The 18616-nt window shown below is 38.5% G+C and overlaps 1 protein-coding gene across 22 annotated transcripts in view; it reads right to left on the bottom strand.

Moving 5' to 3' along the window:
• Positions 1 to 18616, bottom strand: part of ARPP21 (cAMP regulated phosphoprotein 21) — a 154100-nt gene that overhangs the window by 101912 nt on the left and 33572 nt on the right. For 13 of the 22 annotated variants that reach the window (XM_027586137.2, XM_027586150.2, XM_027586154.2 and 10 more), the window contains exons 1-7: positions 10567 to 10641; positions 10308 to 10481; positions 8400 to 8566; positions 7347 to 7388; positions 6266 to 6355; positions 2141 to 2285; positions 631 to 709 (exon numbers count right to left, since the gene is read on the bottom strand). In XM_027586137.2, the coding sequence (XP_027441938.1) occupies positions 631 to 709; positions 2141 to 2285; positions 6266 to 6355; positions 7347 to 7388; positions 8400 to 8528 (485 nt within the window). In that variant the 5' untranslated portion in view covers positions 8529 to 8566; positions 10308 to 10481; positions 10567 to 10641. The other 9 variants (XM_027586141.2, XM_027586140.2, XM_027586145.2 and 6 more) reach the window with 7 other exon arrangements.

Below are 18616 nucleotides of genomic sequence, written 5' to 3'. Positions count from 1 at the left end.
AAGGTTTGAGGCACTTGCCATTCCCAAAGACCTAAAAAGTTCATTTGCATGTCTGAAAAATTGGTTAAGTTGATATGACTATAACTCTTTACCTAACTCTTCCCTAGAATATCCTGTCCATATGCATGTGGTTTCATTCTACTGAAGATATTTCTCATCTCATTTGTTAAGTATTTTGTAATATTGAAACTTCTGCAGTTTTAACGTTAATTGAGACATGTAAGGTATTAAGCCTATAAGACACATCAAATACATTGTATATTTTAAATTAATAGGAAACTGGAGCAAAGCAAAGCCCAAGTAAATAGTTATAGAACTGCAGTAGAGCATAATCGGTTTATTTAACATTGACTTTCATTCTCTATCTTTTCCCGTTAATCAGTATCTCTTTGTGACCAGGAAAGCAGAACTTGTAAACTATAATTTATTCATTGGGTAACTACCCAGGAATTAAGACTACCTATACATAGTAAACATGCAAACAGAAAAGAGAAAATATGAGAGATAGTTTAGGACATTAGAAAAGGTGCCTGCATTTTACAACTCTGTACTTAGAAATGCTTGGACTCATGGCTTCACAATATTCTACTTTACTCTTTTAAAAAATAAGAGGTTTATTTAATAATTTACCTGGAATTATTCTTTAATGTGTTAATCAGAAACTCATGTAAGTCTATGCCAGTAGAATCCGTGTATTCTTGGCTGCAATCTGAAACAAATAGCAGGAGGGAATTGTCAGGAATGCTGATGGGGAAGGGAGGGTGAAAAAGGTTTCCCTCCTGCTGGGTAAATTTTAGGTGAAGCTATTGGCGTGAAGGTACATGTTTCGAAACTGGCAACTTTGCAGTGTAACACCAGAATGAAAACCAGATTTGAGATGGAGGAACCCAGTAGATCCTGAGTGTGGAAAGATCCGGCTGTCACAGGAGGGGATGCGGGCACAGTCGGGTAGGAGGTGGGTGGGGTGAAATGCCACGTGTTCAAGTCTTGCCGTCAATCAGCAAGGCCAGGGCCTCCACGTGACAGGTACTACCAACCCACAGAAAGAGTTCTCAAGAGTTTCAGATTCCAGGGAACCCTTTTTCTTTTCAAACAGAGAAGGCAAAGAATTAAAGTTCTGTGATGAGACCGTCTAAATATTCATCAGTACAAAACACAGGAGGGCACTAAACATTTCCAAGTCTTTCAAATCTTCTGATGCTGGCTAAAGCTTAATTCCTAAAGTCATCTTAGGAACCTGCACTTCTTTACTCCTGTCACACCTTGGGTTTTAGACATTCAGTAGCAGAGATAATCATTATAAGCAGATACATGGTTACAGGGCATAATATAAGCAGTCATCATTCCTCAGCTAATTGGATGCCCTGTTCTTTCTCGGTTATTTAAGAAAAAAAATGTCTACTGCAAAGCTATTTATTCACGGTATTCTTCGTTTCAACTTAACTTAGTTTTATTTTAACTTTTGTTTCCTTTTTTTGGTTTTATTTTTGTACAGTTGTATGTATGGCCATAATTTGAAAAGTCTGGACTATGGGCTTGGGGTTTTAGAAGGTATAGCTTTTTTTTTTACTATTGGAGTAGAAATGTATATTTTTTTAGGTGAGACATGATGTGGCGGTTATGTGGGCTGCAGAGACCAAATCCATTTATGGCAGATACAATGTTAATCACGTAGTCCACTGACATTGATGTATATACATCTGTGCTTTGGGGACGATATCACTTACCGGCTGTGAATTGCTAATCTACTGTCTGTCTTTTAAGATAAACATGGAAGTTAAGATATAAAACTGGGTATCATTACTGTTCATCAGCCCAAGTTAATTGGATTCATAAACCTGAATTAAGAGCAGATTTATACTCAGTCATTTGTACAAATTTATCATCGAAAACAGAAGATCCGAATGGAAATCCAAAGAGATAAGTGATCCTAAAATTAACCTTTCTGGATACACAAATAATGACACCATGAACAGAAAGGAAATAGAGTTCACATCTTTTACACACACACACACATGTACACATATAGAAGTATATGCAGAGGTTGGTGGCAGGTGAATACGTGTGTAAATCTAGGATGTACTCTGTGACTATTTATCTGTCCAAATTCAGTAAGTTAAGGAAACATGTTCACATTCACCTTTTGATAACATTCTGATCTTGGGTTTTTCAGAGGTTTTATCTTTGTTTTTATCCTTTTCTTTTTCTCTTTCTGAGTCATCTTTCCTAGATTTATCATCCTCTTGCAGGCTGGGAAAACTGGAAAGCTGTAAATGAATTGATTCCTGTTGGGGAAAAAATATAATAATTTAGGGCCAGATTTAAGAATCTCTGTCTGGTTTCCATTTTGCATAGAGGTTATTAAGTACAGGAAAATGAAAGCCAGGAGCAGATTTTTTTTTTTCTTAAATGGTAAAAAAAAAAAAATTAAACCTGTCAGAGAAATAATTGCCCTTTAAGGTGAATTAAACTTCAGAAGTCAATGGGAGGTCATGAGAAACATCTAGTACTAACACTTGGCCTCATGAATATTAACATTAAGCAAGTTACTTTCCCCTAGATCATACCTCTTATTTTCTCTACAGGTTTATTTTTAAACACTTAGGAAACATTTCCTTATCAGTAAGCTTGCGTCACAGCCACTGCCATGTCTCAAAAAAAGAAAAAAAAAAGCTTTCTGAGTTCTTTTCTGTAATTCCTTATAAGGAGAAATCTGCACAAACATAGACAGACAGGTATTACGAATCATAATTACAGATAGAACAGACATAAAGGCCTTAATAGCCAATTTACAATAAAAAGTCTGTTTTAGAACCACATCAACAATGATTTCTACTATTAAGAAAAACCAAGCTATCTAAATGCAGGAATCCCGGGTATGGATGATTATCACACCTTGTTTATAAACTCCATTAATAAGTCATCATAACGTATGGTTAGAATCGGCATCGCCTTTTAGAAAACAGAACTATATTTCCCATCAATTAAATATAAATATTTAATATTATTTTAATTTTTATCAGTCAATTCTTTCCAAAATGTAAAATTTTCTTGAACTGATGCTTTGGTACAGTACTGACCATTTACTGTATTGGGACTGAATCCGTTTTTATATTTATTTATTTTGCACTGGAGACAGATTGTTTTAACTCACATATCAGCCATGTGGTTGATAGTATGTTCACTGTTTTGAAGAAGAATGAGCCAAATCATATTTTTTAAGAAGTTTTATGAAAAACCTGTGCTATGATTAAAACTATGACAAATTAACCAACATTAAGTCTGCTTTCTCTTATGTAAGAGATCATTTGATGGGAAAGCTTTTTTCTACTAGTGACATTAAAATTCATGATGTAAAAAAAAAAAAAAATTCCCGATGACTAATAGTGTTTCTCACTAAAAACTAAACAAATGTTCCTATACATGTGACTAAAGCAATGCCTGAACCTCCTCAAATTATGGCCATCCTAGGATTCCTAGGGTTCTTGGTAAACTTGGCTAATCTAACAAGCATAAAACAAGACCCCCGAAATCAAGTTTGCTTTTTAGGAGGGGCTCCACTGTGAACTCCTGGCTGGAATAAAAAGGCACCAGGGCTGAAAAGACATATGATAGAGAGGATAAAATAAAACATGTTCTCATGATAGATATTTATCCTAGCCAGATTTCCTGACATCCACGTGTTTATCCTGGGGATAGACTTATGCAAAACATGTAAAACTGAGTGTAACTTGATTATAGGTTCTATTGTCATGTGCTTTGGGACAGAAATGCCTTTAGTCTGCAAAGGTTTGGGCAGACTTTAAGGTTTTGATTTGCTTCTGCTTGCTAAGGAGACAGCTGCAACATTTCTGGTTCAGAGAATACAGTTGGGGGTGGGGAAGAATCAATTCAATAGTTGATCAGGCGGGGAAACTGAAGGCACCAAGCCATTGGAGTGGTCTCATTGCTTCTTCAAAACCTCTTGCATCACCCAGCCTCTGTCAGTTTGAATCTACAATCTAAGAGGCCTGGAAGCATAAATACAAGAGCAGAGGCTAAAAGACATCTTCCACCAGAAAAAAAAAAAAAAAGTACAAACTCACGCCATGTGTGGACAGATAGTATTCTCAGAAAAATACCTATCTTTTCTATACATAAATATACATTATGGTGTTGAAAGAACACACAAAAGTGCTATAGAGTTGGTAAAAAACAATCTGTTATTTTTTAATATTTTTATTGATATGCTCAATAATAAAATACAAGTGTTAATAAATACATTGGTACAGGATAAGTTTATATCCAACAACAATAAAAGAATGATTCAAGTCACAGTAATACACTGATAGGTAAATAGTATAACATTAGGAAAGCAAAACTCCTTTAACTGAAGGACAGACTGAACCAGCAGCTATGGGTCTGAGATCAAGTAATACAGGTAGCAAGAGTTTTTCCCACACAGGAAAATGAAGGCAGTTTTCAAATACTGTGAATATACAAATATTAGGGAAGCAATACAATCCATATACTGTATATTTCTGCCAGGGTTCTCTGGGATTCAGTTCCCACATTTTGTAAGTGCCGGTGGTACCTAATGAAGGCATTGCATATAAGCTCAAAGGTCTGCTTCTTTATTCTCTAACAAGTCACATGCCCACTTGCTAATATGTGTGTCTGGGTATTTTTTATTGGCCGCCTGCTCCCACCACCCCTCAGCCAGCCCAAAGAGAGGTGTACAAGTTCTAATTCTCTCTTACACGGCTAGTCTTGGTCACTGAGCTTGAAACCAGCAGGAACAAAGCACCGATTGCATCTTATTTCTCTGCACAATTGTATGGAGAAACTAGACTTAGGTCCAGGACGGGCACTATGATACAGATGATCTCTTAAAAAATTTCCTCCTGGTACCTTGTCAAATGGGATGAAAAGCAGATTAAGTCTATAAAGGCTGTCCTCCTCTGCCTGGTATTAGGAGTGGGGGACAACTGGGGCATGACTTCTCCCAGAGTCTGTCATTCCGCGGAGTTAACATATATCGTGTGCAGTACATTTTAAGCCATCAATCAACATTTAATAATACAAGCCGTGATAGTTGCATTAGTCCCCCTTTTCAGTCTCCATTAAAAATAGAAGCACAAGTAAAATGCTGAAGAAAAGCCACACATTTCTCAGAGCCCAAGTAAAATAAAGCTTGTGTATGAAACATAGTGATGGCTAGAGAAAGATAGCCTGTCCATGCCTTACGACATGAGTGGCACGATAAGAAAATGAGGCTAGCGAAAAAAAAAATACTCTTAGGACAAAATCTATAAGGTATTTATTTTTGGTCCTTTTAAAGAAAGTGCTCTTAATGCTCTCTGTATCCATGAGGAGAATTTAGAGTATTTCAATTAAAGTAAAAAGAGGAAAGCAAACAAGCCCAAACAAAAATAATGATATCTTAATCAATTTTCTCTCCCCTGGGCTCAGATAAATCATTTTGCTTTTGTCTCGACTTCTCTCAGCCTCTGATAAAATAAGGAAAATTTCAGCTGCTAAACTATTTTTATAAAAGCTAATATGATGCCTAAAAGGCAAACAAAAATAAATACGATATGAAGTCCCCATTTGGTCACGGGAGGGTTTTGTCAGAATTCGAATTTTCAGACCCTAATAGTCTTCTTGTAAGGAGCAAAGATAAGTGGAAAGATCCACAGCGATATATAATAGTATTAAATTCATATAAATTTAATAATATGAAATTCACCATCACCTCAGATTCATTTCTGGACAATTTTTTTCAGTATTCAGCATCTCTACCAAAGGCCATAAAAATACGTCTGCAAAGCTCAATGCACCTTATTCACTATTTCCAAAGTTTCCTTAAGAGCCAAGAGTTGTGTTTCTTATAGGCAAGTGTATTTTGGGGAAGTGAGAGGTAAGAATCTCCAATAAGGAAGGAGACAGGATACTTAGGACTATATTTGGTTCAGTCTTATCAAGAGAGAGCCTGTGAGGAAATGCAGCACTACCGTGCTTACTTTTTAAGTTTTTTATCTAAATTCTTTTGAATTCCTTTCCATTTGCAGTTTTCAGAGAGTCTGGAAAAAAACAAACGTAATACTCTGTGACAAACTGTTAAGCTAGTTTAAAATGTCTCATAAGTAGGGGATGAAGCCAGAAACTACGTCTTTCTTTGCTTATTTTTTTCTCCCCCAAAAACACTGTGTAATACCAGATTTCTACTCATGCACACAAAGACAGATCCCATCCATGCAGTTAATGAAAATGACAGGGGGTATACCTGATCCTGAAGACTTTCACCTCCTGGCCTGGCTGAGGATTCTTCACAGACAGCAAGACTGCGAGTCAGTTTACCTTTTCCTGCTCCTGACTGGGGAGGGGAAAAAAAAGGCAAGGCAAGGAAAATAAAGACAACAAACAGAAAATATTCTCTGGCTGTCAACTCCTCTCTACCTTCCCAGGACATTCCCAAACCAGATTTCTAAAACCGAGCTTCAGATTGGCTGCTCAGTGCTGTCTGTCTACACTGGCTTCAAGATTCAGAGCCCTGGGGTGCCTGGGTGGCTCAGTTGTTGAGCCTCTGCCTTCAGCTTAGGTCATGGCCCCAGGGTCCTGGGATGGAGCCCCAAATCGGGCTCCCTGCTCGGTGGGGAGCCTGCTTCTCCTTCCCCTTCTGCCCCTGCTTGTGTTCCTGCTCTTGCTATCTATCTCTCTCTGTGTCAAATAAATGAATAAAATCTTAAAAAAAAAAAAAAAAGATTCAGAGCCCTGTGTTGGTGGGGATGCAAGGGGAGGAGAACGTGAATACATGGATTTAAGGGGCACTTTTAGAAAACTGTGCCCACCACATCGGAAAATACAAAAAAATGAATTGCTGCCACTTTGTGAAAATATAAGGAGAAAGATGATGGAAATTAATTTCTACTAAAACTGAGTTAGGGAGAGATCAGATTGAAAAGATGTTTAAGATGAGGAAAGGGACCTAAACACCAGCACCTGCTTACTTAAAGGGAGAAATCAACTAGCGAGACTAAAACATCTACCCCAGATTTTATTTAAATGAAAGCAAAACAAGCAGCTACTCATTTTGTAAAGTGCTGTCAAATCTAATTGCTGTGAAAACAAGATCAGGTACACACATTTGCGGCTATGTGAACCCTAAATGCTCTAATTGAAAAACATACAGAGCTAGAAAGAAAGACAAAAAGTGCCAACAAAACCCCATTAAAAGGGGACAGGGCTAGTAGAGCCAAGATCCACACACGACCATTTGAAAGCGTGGCAAACATTTTTAACCCCAATGCGAAATATGCAACTGACATCCATCATATCAGATCAATGGGGAATCTCCAGAACCCTACCTTGGATTTTCTTCTTTCTTGATTCTGAGCTGCCAGCCGCCTCTGTATATTAGAAACAAAGTAAAACAAACAAACAGACAGTAAACCAACACAGGAGAGAGAGGGGGAGAGAGAGAGAAAGAGAGAGAGAGGAGTTGTCACTAGAGTCCAGAAATCAATAGTAACAGTGAGATATTATAACCATTGGGGGAGGGTTCCCCTTCCCTCTCTCCCCCAAACTTTTGACCTTTTAACTTTTATCTCCTCCTTATAGCAGCTATGGGGGGAGGGGCGTCAGGGAAGCTGACCTTGAAGGCTTTTGGCCATTATGTGGTTATCTGCCTTTGTTCACTGGTATATAAAAAGAGCTAACACTTTTGTAGTTTGGTTCAAAGAAAAATCAATACAGGCTATTTGCAAGTACAGTTTGTTTTCCCTCTACCAAACCTCTTGCTCTCATAAATCATGGTGTATTTAATCATATCACCTTTTCAGTACAGTCAATCACCCCCAATACCCCCCACCCACCCTTTTCTAGGGTCTTCTCTGTCTCTGTCTCACTTCCTCTCTCTCTGGCTGTGAATTCTAGGGCTTAGGTTTGTTTGCTAATATGAATTGAAACTTTCCCTGCCCTCAGAGGTCCACAGAGCTCAGGTCTTTGATTTTTCTTTGTCTATCATGAGCTGGGTCTTCAGCTTTCCCTGGAATAGCAAATCCATTTTTAAAACTCAGCTAGCCTAAAGCTGCCTCAGGGAGAAACTCTTCACAAGCTCCTTGAGGTGGCCTGGAAATCACTCTGGAGATGCTGTGCACAAATTCAGTCATTAAACCTGATCTCTGGTTATTCATTTCATTTCAAAGGGCATTTTATAGCACCTTTTGGTTAGAAAAAAAGTGATAAATAATTAGGAAAGGAGAGGAGTAGCTTTATGGATTTCCTATTCATTTACTAGTCAAACTCTTAAATGAAAAAAAAGAAAAAGAAAACAAACCTTCAAAGTATTCTGCTTATGAAAGATAGGGACTGAGCACAGTGGTGCAAGCTGGGCAGACAGAAAGGGTTTCCAAGCTCACCTGCAGTTCCAGTTTCTCCTCTTCATCCAGACTCTCCGATTTCACAATGCCGTTCTCCGGGGTGGCAGACTCCTGCTCAGTCCCGCCCTCCTCCACCGCTGCCTGATTCAGGTCTCCTGGCTCAGACATTCTCCCAGACACAAGTTAAAATAACAAGGTGTGATGCCCTGTGAGGTTAAGAAGTCAGAACCTAAAGTCAGTGCACGGTGAAGTACTTCCTATCATTCTTGTGGTATTTCATTCCTCCCTTTGTATTCAAATTCACATGAGCAACTCTGGCATCTCTGCCAATTTTACAGGAAAGGCGAATAAGACAGCAAAATCAAATCCAGTACCCAGGGCAAACACGCGAGGCAGATTCAGTCGCCCTATCCACAGCCCCTCTGCACCCATACACACACACTATCGCGAATACACCTTGCCATCGAAATGGATCAACAAATCTTAAACCAAGACACAGAACTCCCACACATCTTCCCGTCCCTATGCCCCAGGACAAAGGAGAAGAAAAAGAAAAAGAGAGTGTTGCTCCATCTCTTGAAGAGATGACCCTCAGCTGCTGAGGCAAGAGCGTGTATTGAGATGATTCAAAAATGATTTGCAAGTTTCAACCCACCAACATGCCTTCCTAAGGCATAAGGAATACCGTGTACTCTACAAGTAAGGGCAAAAATCAATTTAAGAGCTAATAATTCAATATAAATATAAGATCTAAATTTGGCAATAAACCTTTCAGGGCCAACATTTTCAGGCTTCAAATTGACAGCTACATTATTAAAAGCAAGAATGCTTTCCTGAGTGCCTGGCAGTTGCTAGTGTTACACAGACCCCGTGGAAGGCAGTCTCTGGCAGGCAGTTTTAATGAAGCTATAGCCACTGAACCCCGCTACTCCAGACCCACAGTACACTACTACCCAGATGCTGGAAATGGCTTTTCGAAGTTAAAGCCTGTTATTATTTTTTTTTCTCCCAACCTCCGTACAACCCCTGACACTTCCCCTTCTGATATGCTGTCAAATGAGGTTCATGAATAATTTAGCATTTACTTCCTCCTCAGTTTTTTTTTTTTAAGATGTGAGAAGAAGGAGAGAAAGGAAAGAAATATGGAAGGAAGGAAGGAAGGAAGGAAAAAGAGAAAAAGAAAAACAGTGTGACCTAGAAAGTCTGTTCTTCCACAGAAGTTCCCAAACAATGACTGTCCTCCTTCCAGTCATTACAATGGTAATGATTATTGGACAAATCAGGGATAGGTTTCTTTGGGAGTGTTTAATTACCACTTACTAATTCAGTAACTTTATTTCCAACTGGATATGGGAAGCATGAGAAAAAAATCTAAACCACAGCGATTTCTGTTGCAAATTTGCTAAGATCTACCGTGACAGAACAGATGGTATCTAATGATATCTTTAAAAAACGCAGGCTAACTTGGCAAAGGATTATGGGAATGTAAAAGGAAGAGTTTTCTAAAGGATGGTGGCTTGAGTCTGTAAGTTATTGGTGAGCACTGCTTTTAAGTTTGGGGAGATTTGAGGATATCCCATCCAGTGTATTCAGATAGATTCCTCATATTTCAGTGACACTGGCGGGGTTCTGTGTGTAGTTAACAACAGTTCTATTTCTCCACAGCAAACAGCTTGTTTCTCAAGGTATTGGGTAGCGGGGGGAGGAGATGGACGTCTGTTGCCCTAACTCTGTCTTCAAAGCATTTCCATATAAAAGCAGATTGTGACTAGATTTAAAATGGAATGAACAAATTGAGCTCTAATGTTATAAACTGTAAGCCAATCGAGTCCCTGCTCTAGATCCTGTCTGTTTTGGTTACACTGAATGACCTCTTCTCTGCCAACAGGCACATTTATATGATAACAAAATACAGATGAGATGACAGCAGGACAACAAGGCCTTTACCTTTCGTGCAGAATTCCTGCCGTAGGTCTTGATGACTTACTAGCGGCTTCTGTCGTTCTACACCGGGAAAATCCACACAAGTGATCAGAGACAACTGGAGTCCCATGTCCCCATTAACAGTTCGGAATGCCCATCTCCATGCGATTCCCTTACACAGTTTGACACATCGTCAACCTGAAAAAAGATGAAAAGTCAATAATAATAATTGCAATAGTCATGGCAGGGTGAAGGACCAAATAAATAAGACCAGATTTCTAACACTAATGACCAGCTTCCAGCAAATCACGTTCACAGCTTGATCCAGCCCCACCTGTCTTGGGCTGCCTGCTTCTTCTCTAATGAAGGCTACAGCCCGGCTGTTCAAGTCAGAGCGGCACCCACGCAGGGAGCTAAAATTAACAATTGCATTATGCACCGAAGATTACTCACTTCAATTTTAACCTTTTTTAGTGAAATCTCGCACTTTATATTAAAAAAAAAAAAACAAGCCTATGTGTTTGCCTCAATGAGAATCCAGATCACCTACGAGCTAAAGTCTTGCCTCCTTTTTTAACCAAAGCTTTTGTTTTAATTATAGGTTAATATAATATACTTAATGTTATTTCTGAGACTCCTTTCTTTAGGAAAGTTATCCTAATAAAGTGTATTTCAAGATTTTGATTTAATGGGCATTATCTATAAAAGTGAAAAAAAAAAGAAAAAAGAAAACTTTCACAATGGCATGGCTGAGAGAGCTCTTTCCTCCCTGCTTACAGTTTGGAAAGAAGAACTCCTAATATTGTTGTCGGGCAGTGAACACAGTCTCCCCATTCCCCTCCCTCCCCATCAGGATTGCCACCACCAGCTGGGCATTCTGCTTGACAGCATAGAAAGACTGTCAGAGGGATTCAACAGATTTGCAAACTTTGAGCCCATTGAAAACAATCCACGCTATAATGTGCACTTTCTTTTTCTCACAACTCCTACAGGAGCAGCGGCAAAGACAGCTTGAATGCAAACACAGAGATGGATTCCTAATAATATTTGCCAAAACCAAGCGGTATCTCTTCCTTCTGCTGCAACCCTGGGGCACACCTGCTAAATCCAACAACATGCACACCTCTTCCATCACACACCCATCTTTGCAAACACTAAATGCATCTCAGTTATTTTGTCTGTAGTTGAAAAACACTCCCTGCCTCCCCCTTGCTGCCCCCCCCTCCCAAGTTTAAATGAGCACAGCCGGTTCCTCACCGGATTTTGCTGTGGCTATATTAACAGCATATTGGATTACAACACCATTTGTTGTGCAAGAGAGAAACAACTGTTGAAAATGCGATCACTAATACAGTCAATAATTTCTAGCCTTGTTCTTGCGTTATCAGAATGGCCAATTTGGCTTTACGATATGTTTCTTTGATTGTTAGACATTATATAGCTATGAGAGATAAGTGAACATGCACTGAGGACAAAAATGGATCGCTAATCAACAGTCATTTTAATTTTTCAATTTTGACCAGTTTCACCATGGCTACTATGACTAACACTCGATATTAAATAGAAGTCAACATGTCTTAAAATTAGGATCTATTTAAGTAACCAGCCCATTATCTAATATGTCTCAGAATAGGCACCAGTGATAGATGGAATTACCACATGCTTTTTGGATTCTGTTTTCCTTTTCCCAAAGAAAATGAAGTTATCAACGATCACCTCAATCTTTTTGTCTTCTCTTCTCTGATCCTCATATTTGTACAGTGGCATTTAATCCAGCAGGTGAATGGCAATGCTGTTTTCAAATCTAAGCCTCAGATGCATTATTCCAGCCCCAGTAGGTGGATGCAAGATATAATTCTTTCCATGAAGAAAAAGGAAGAACAAACTGATATTCACGTAACCAACTCAAAGCGTGAACAGCCTGGAAACATGTGTGTGCGTAATTACCAGGACACGTTTTGAAATAGCACTGAGCTCTAAAGTCAGCGAGGTATTATTCTTGCATGCCTGAATCATAAAGTCACCATCTACCGAGATAAAAGGGAATATGGGCATATGGGAATGAGCAGAGAGGAACATATGGATCACAAATATTTTTGTAACTGATTAAAATTGTTCTCTTTGCGAAGAAAGCAGTGCCAGGAAATCAACCCTACTCCAGCTTTCTGTTCACCAAACTACCCGACTCTTCCACTGCTATTTAATCTTAATCTGTTCAAATTTTTCCCCTTTTCACAAAAAAGCAAAACTATTTTTAACAAATACCTTTTATCCAACATTTGATTAATGGGGATGCTGGCCAACTTTCAATTGTTGGAGTGGGAGGGGTGGAGGGAGCAAAAGGAGACCCCATGCAAAGGCACAAAATAAAAGTTACTGTAGGTTTTTCGGTGGGAACAATATTGCAACCATAATTTAAGGGAGAGTATTTAGCAAAGGCAGTCAATCGCTTGCCAAACAAGCTATGGGAAATTGATCAACAGTGCTGCCAACTGTTTTTGATGAGGAAAATGAGTAAAATCACTACCACTTCTCATTATATTTAGGTTGTTTCTTCTCGAGCTTATTTTAGAGTTGAAAATAGTAGCAATCATGGGATCGCGGGGATGAGAAAGCCAGGGCAAGGGGAGAAAGGCGCAACCGCTGGGCTGTCACGTGGAGAAAGCTCAGGATTAGATTCAAATTCCAGGAGTGATTTAGTTCTCAGGGGATATCTAAAATGGGAAATTAAAGTTGAAATCTATTAGCAAGTCGGGAAGGTCACTTTCTTAGTCACTTTCCTCATAATCCTTTTACTAAAAATGAACACAGTATGACTACTCTTATCCCAAATCAATATGGGTAATGTATGATGAAATGACACAATCAACATACATTTATCTGAACAATTGAAATGTCTCTCCCCTAATGTATTGCTCCTTCTTCTTTTTTTTTTTTTAAGCTGGTCAAAATTCTGCAACTGTATGCCACTTGCAAATTGTGGGGATATTACTGATTTGTCAATTGGCTGTGTGAGGTTTTGGAAAACTGACACCTGAGAAACTAAAGGCACATCCTATTCTCAAAACAGTTATTCTGTTAATGCTTAAAAATATTCTGAGTATGTAAAATAAAGTTTAAAGAGTAAAAAAAACATAATTGGAATATGACCCTTTCAGAAATGAGATCAACCATGGGATGACCAGAGTGTACAGACTAACATCTTCAGCAAGTTTGAAACTTTCCTGGGGCAACAAAACATCAATAACAAATTTTCACATAAGTTTAATTTCCCAAAGAAAATTTTCTTCTTCAGTAGAAGAAACGGTCAATCATGAGCTCTACCCTCTAACTAAACTGTTCGGTCAACCCAACACACAGGCATTCTGTAAGATTCTTGAGTTACCCGAGCAAATGCCAAAATAACCAGACAACTGTTGTGGAAGAAGAACCTACGGGGATATTTAAGAAAAGGAATTTTCATACTAGGGCTTTAGGGGTAGAAATATCTTACATAAATATTCTTATTTGAGTTTTAAGAGCAAGGCAGCTTATAAACATGTAGTAGATCATATGTAGAATATCACTTTTTCTTCTTTAACCAGTATAATAAACTAGACACAAACATATATTAGATCAACATTTAGCAGAATCCCAGTAATGGAAATAACAGATGTCACAGCTTTGGACATAAAAACAGCCCCCGCAATAATCACAAGTGCCTTTAAAACAAGAGAGATCTGGTCTCAGTAAAAACAGCCAACGACAAAAAGCCAATGTTTCCATTCTTCGTTCTTACAACAAGTCTTATGGAACTTCTACTATGTACAAGGATGGTCTACCTTATGACATGGTATTCAAGTCAACTAATACAATGTCAACAAAACACTTTTTTTCTAAAAATACAAAATAAAAGTTGAATACTTCTAATGGGTCCCAGTGAGAAATTTTAAAGATGGATTAAGTAATTTTATCTTCACCATCCACTTTGTGATTATTCATGAAGTTGAAAAGAAAGATGACATTTGCTTTTATAATTCTTAAATGCTTTCCCAGTGTATCTCAAAGGTAGGAAACATAAACTTGGGAAAGGCGTCTAATGCACTGGATCCCAGAACAAATTATTTGGATATCCCCATAGCATGAAAATAAGTGATGAAAGTAATGACATGAAATGTGGGGTTGATAGAAGATCTTACATTTGGGTTCTAAAAAAACAGATTACATCACTTGAAATTTTTAGCTTAGACAAGAGAAGACTTAGAAAGGACATCATAGCTATTTTCAAATGCCTAAAGAATATTCAGAGAAAGAGAAATTAGTCTTGGTCTTGCTCCAAAATTTAGAACTAGGGAAAAAGAAAAAAAAAAAAAGAATCTACCTTTTTAAACATAGAACTACCATATGACCCAGTATTTCAACTCCTAGATGTATATCCAAAAGGGGATTGAAAGCAGGGACTCGAACAGATATTTGTACACTGGGGTTCATGCCAAAATTATTCATAATGGCCAAAAGGTTGAAAACAACCCAAGTGTCTGTCAACAGATGAATGGGTAAACAGAATGCACTACACATGTGTAATAGGGTATTACTCAGCCTTAAAAAGGAACAGAATCCAGATACATGCTACAACATGGATGGACTATGAAAATATTATGAGCCAGACACAGAACAAATATTGTATGATTCTAATTATATGAAGTACCTAGAATAGACCAGCCCATAGAAACAGAGAGTAGAGGGGCGCCTGGGTGGCTGTCGTTAAGCGTCTGCCTTCTGCTCGGATCATGATCCCAGGATCCTGGGATCGAGCCCCACATTGAACTCCCTGTTTGACAGGAAGTCTGCCTCTCCCTCTCCCACTCCCCCTGCTTGTGTTCCCTCTCTCACTCTGTCTCTCTGTCAAATAAATAAAAACTTAAAAAAAAAAAAAAAAGAAAAGAAACAGAGAGTAGATGTTTCCATGGTTGGAGGTAAGGAGGAAAGGAGTTGTTATTTAATTGGTACAGAGGTTTCATTGGGGATGATGAAAAAGTTATGGGTATAGATGCGGTTATGGTTATGCAACACTGAATGTATTTAATGCCACTGAATTGTACATTTAGGAAAGGCTAAAATGATAAATATCATATTATGTATATTTTATCACAATGAAAAAGAACCTACAAAAACTTTTTCTCCCTGAATATGATATAAATCACAAGGAAACAAATAAATCCACATACAAAGAGATCAAAGGCAACAATGATAGTACAAGAGGAGGAACTGTCATTCTACTTTACAAATTTCCTCTGATGTTATCAATAACATGTACATGTAAAGGCAAGTTCTGTGGAAATAACCTGCCCAGGTTTGTAATGGACTCGGATAAACACCCAATAATGGAACCATCATCACCCTCATCAATCATCTTAGCAGTCTTGTCTTTGGCAAGATAAGCTTTGCTATTCAATTTATTTTATCCAATGCGGACATTTCAAGAAGAAAGAGGTTAGGATGTGTTATTCAGAGAACCTTCCATTACACCTCTACCAGAATCAATGTGTGTGTGGTCAATGTGTTCTCCCCCACACAAAGTAACAGACACCATTTCTAACTGGAAAAAAAAAAAATTCTGGGTACAGTCTTAACACAATGCGAACATGGGGCTGTCAATAATCTGGAGGAGAGGGCTGAATGTAACAGAGCAGCTGGTCAAGAGGAGCTTGTCATGTCACCGATTCATTTTTTTTTTGCATATTTTTTATTGCCAAGAAGGAGAATTTTCTGACCAAAATCAATGCCACAGAGAACAGGGCTAATAGCCCTGCTGCCATAATTGAAAATAATCCAAGACTCTGAGGAAGCACTGAGGATGATATGGGTTTGACTGCATGACCCCCGGGACTGGGACTATTCTTGGAAATTTTAAAAAGTCTCAACTTTTAAGACCCATACCAGCTACTCACCACCTTCATGTGCTGTCTCATCTTAGAGTCTAAGAAGGGTTTATCCATTTACAAGGTAGTATCATCTACCTCCAGCCAGGTACGATCTTAGAGAAAAAAAAAAAAAAAAGGTGCAAGTACCCAGAGACCCAGGGCACTGCAAAGGCCCTTGACATCAGCCAATCTAGCTGACATTACATAGAGTAACCTGGGCAAGATCCACAAACATATAATGGCAGAGTGGGGTTAAAACATTGCCATTTTGATTGGGGATCAGAGCTCTTTTTAATACCCTGTGTTCCGCTAGTGACGACTCTCTTAGAAATCTAGACCAGGCTCACCTAATCTATGCAATTAATTTCCAGGATAGCACAAGAGAGACCAACACATTGTTTTTCACTAGACCACTATCTTCCCCCTGCCATAGGAACCATCAAATACTGCCCAGAAACTGCACAAATGTATCGTCTACTGATGTATGTGTTTCTTCTCTAATTATATTCCTCATATCATAGGGATATATGTGCTTTTCTAGACATTTTTCTCAGTCTTTCTCTTTTAAAATCCTAAAGGCTCATAAACCATAATTATCAGAATGACCTAAAGTTATCTGCTAGCTATCTGCCCAATTTCCTCCTTCTACTTGTAGAACTTACAGTACCCATCTTTCCAGAAGCCATACAGGAAATCACATGCCTGCAGGATTCCCAGATAAAGTGTGCCCAGGGTTTGCAGGAAGGCATTATACATTTTTAATGTGGAACAATTAATTAGAATCCGTACTGGTGCCAGAACACATGTAACCTTTAGAAATGAAAGTCTCCCTGATCTTCAGGCAAAGAAATCAGGATCTCAGAGTTGGGGGATTTGCCTTGTAATTCCAAGTATATCTAAAACAATTTTTTTTGTGAACTTAAATAACACTGCTGGGATCTTGTTGATAATGATATCATATAACTTTGCCAAAGCAAAAATGTTCCTAAATAATTAGATCTTCCAGGAATCCCACTGACTTACACACTCACCCTAAATATTTCTCTCAATATCACTACACTGTGATCTACAACAGGCAACACTATTTCAGGGATTGGGGGGTCACCAACAGAAATGGTACTTTTGCTTCAGTGTTATTAATCTCACAGGCGCTCAAACTCCCATATCCTAAATTCAGTTCAGTTCAATACAGTATTCAAAAATATCCTCTTTTGGAGGATCTCCATGCTAAGAAAATAACCCATTATCTATTGTCAGTTATTTGTATTGGAGACACCTTGTAATGGAGCAAGGATTTGTCACAAAACACATTTTCAACTCTGGCTTAAAAGATTCAAAATTATAAGATTTCACCATGAAGAGAACAGGCACTTCAGAAAAAGGGAGGAGAGAAATATTAATTTTATTCAGCACATCTGACATGAACTCTTTTCCTTCATTCCTACAAGAAGTGAAAGAAGCATCTGTCACTTCAAAAACAATGAAACTCAACAAATGTGACGCAATGATAGGTGGCAGAGTGGGGGCTAAATATTTGAGTTATTAAAACCTTTCTTGCAGAAGAGAAGAAAGGAAGAGACATGTAGATAAAATGCATAAAAGCAAAGATAAATTGATAAATTGTTACTCTGTCGGATGTTTGAAATGACCATAAAATTCATGTTTTTCCCAAATGTAAATTAGGAAAAATAAGAGGTTTTCATCCTGATGATATCTTTATTTTTCCTTATGTCAGTGTGTAGTATTTGGTGCCATAGATTATGAATATTTCACGCCTAATGTTGCCTTTTTCAGAATTATCATTAGCTAACATCATTACCAAACCTAATCAAAAGAATTAACATAAGAGTTTAAATTACCCGCCCATGACCTCAGCTCTGCCTCCCCCGCACCGCCCAGCCCACAAAAGAAGAACGAAAAGGTTTTCCAAGGGAGAAAAGAAATCAAAGCATGCTTCCCCAAAATAAAACGCCAAAATGTCCTGAGGGTCTTAAGGGTCTCTGACTGCAGGGGGAGTGCTTTACTCCCAAAAGGGAGGGAGAGACACAGCACGGAGAGATGTAGCAGAAATGGATGCATGCTGCCATCCCAAGTACAGTGTGGGGAATTTCAGGAGACACAGGCATGAAGGGAATTTCTCCTTCTGGGGGGTAGCTCTTTGGGCTTCAACAGTGTGTTAGCATACTGACAGCAAGCTCTTTCAACAGGATTCAATAAGCACACCAACAAGTGCTTTTCTTGAGTGTTGACTTTGACATGGATAATTTTGGACTGTTTTCCATAGCTTATGACATTTCATCCTCCTATCAACTGCACCATTCATTGCTAGCCTCTAGCGGGAAACACAGCAAGCTGCCTGCCTGTCCTCTCCTAAGTGTGAAGTCAGCTGGTTGTTGACTCCTTCAATCACTGAATCCGCCAGGTCTTCGA

This window comes from Zalophus californianus, chromosome 1 (genome assembly GCF_009762305.2).
Source record: "Zalophus californianus isolate mZalCal1 chromosome 1, mZalCal1.pri.v2, whole genome shotgun sequence".
In the NCBI taxonomy this organism is placed as follows: domain Eukaryota; kingdom Metazoa; phylum Chordata; class Mammalia; order Carnivora; family Otariidae; genus Zalophus; species Zalophus californianus.
The sequence above is the reverse complement of the archived record's forward strand: the minus strand, read 5'-3'. Positions and strand labels throughout refer to the sequence as shown.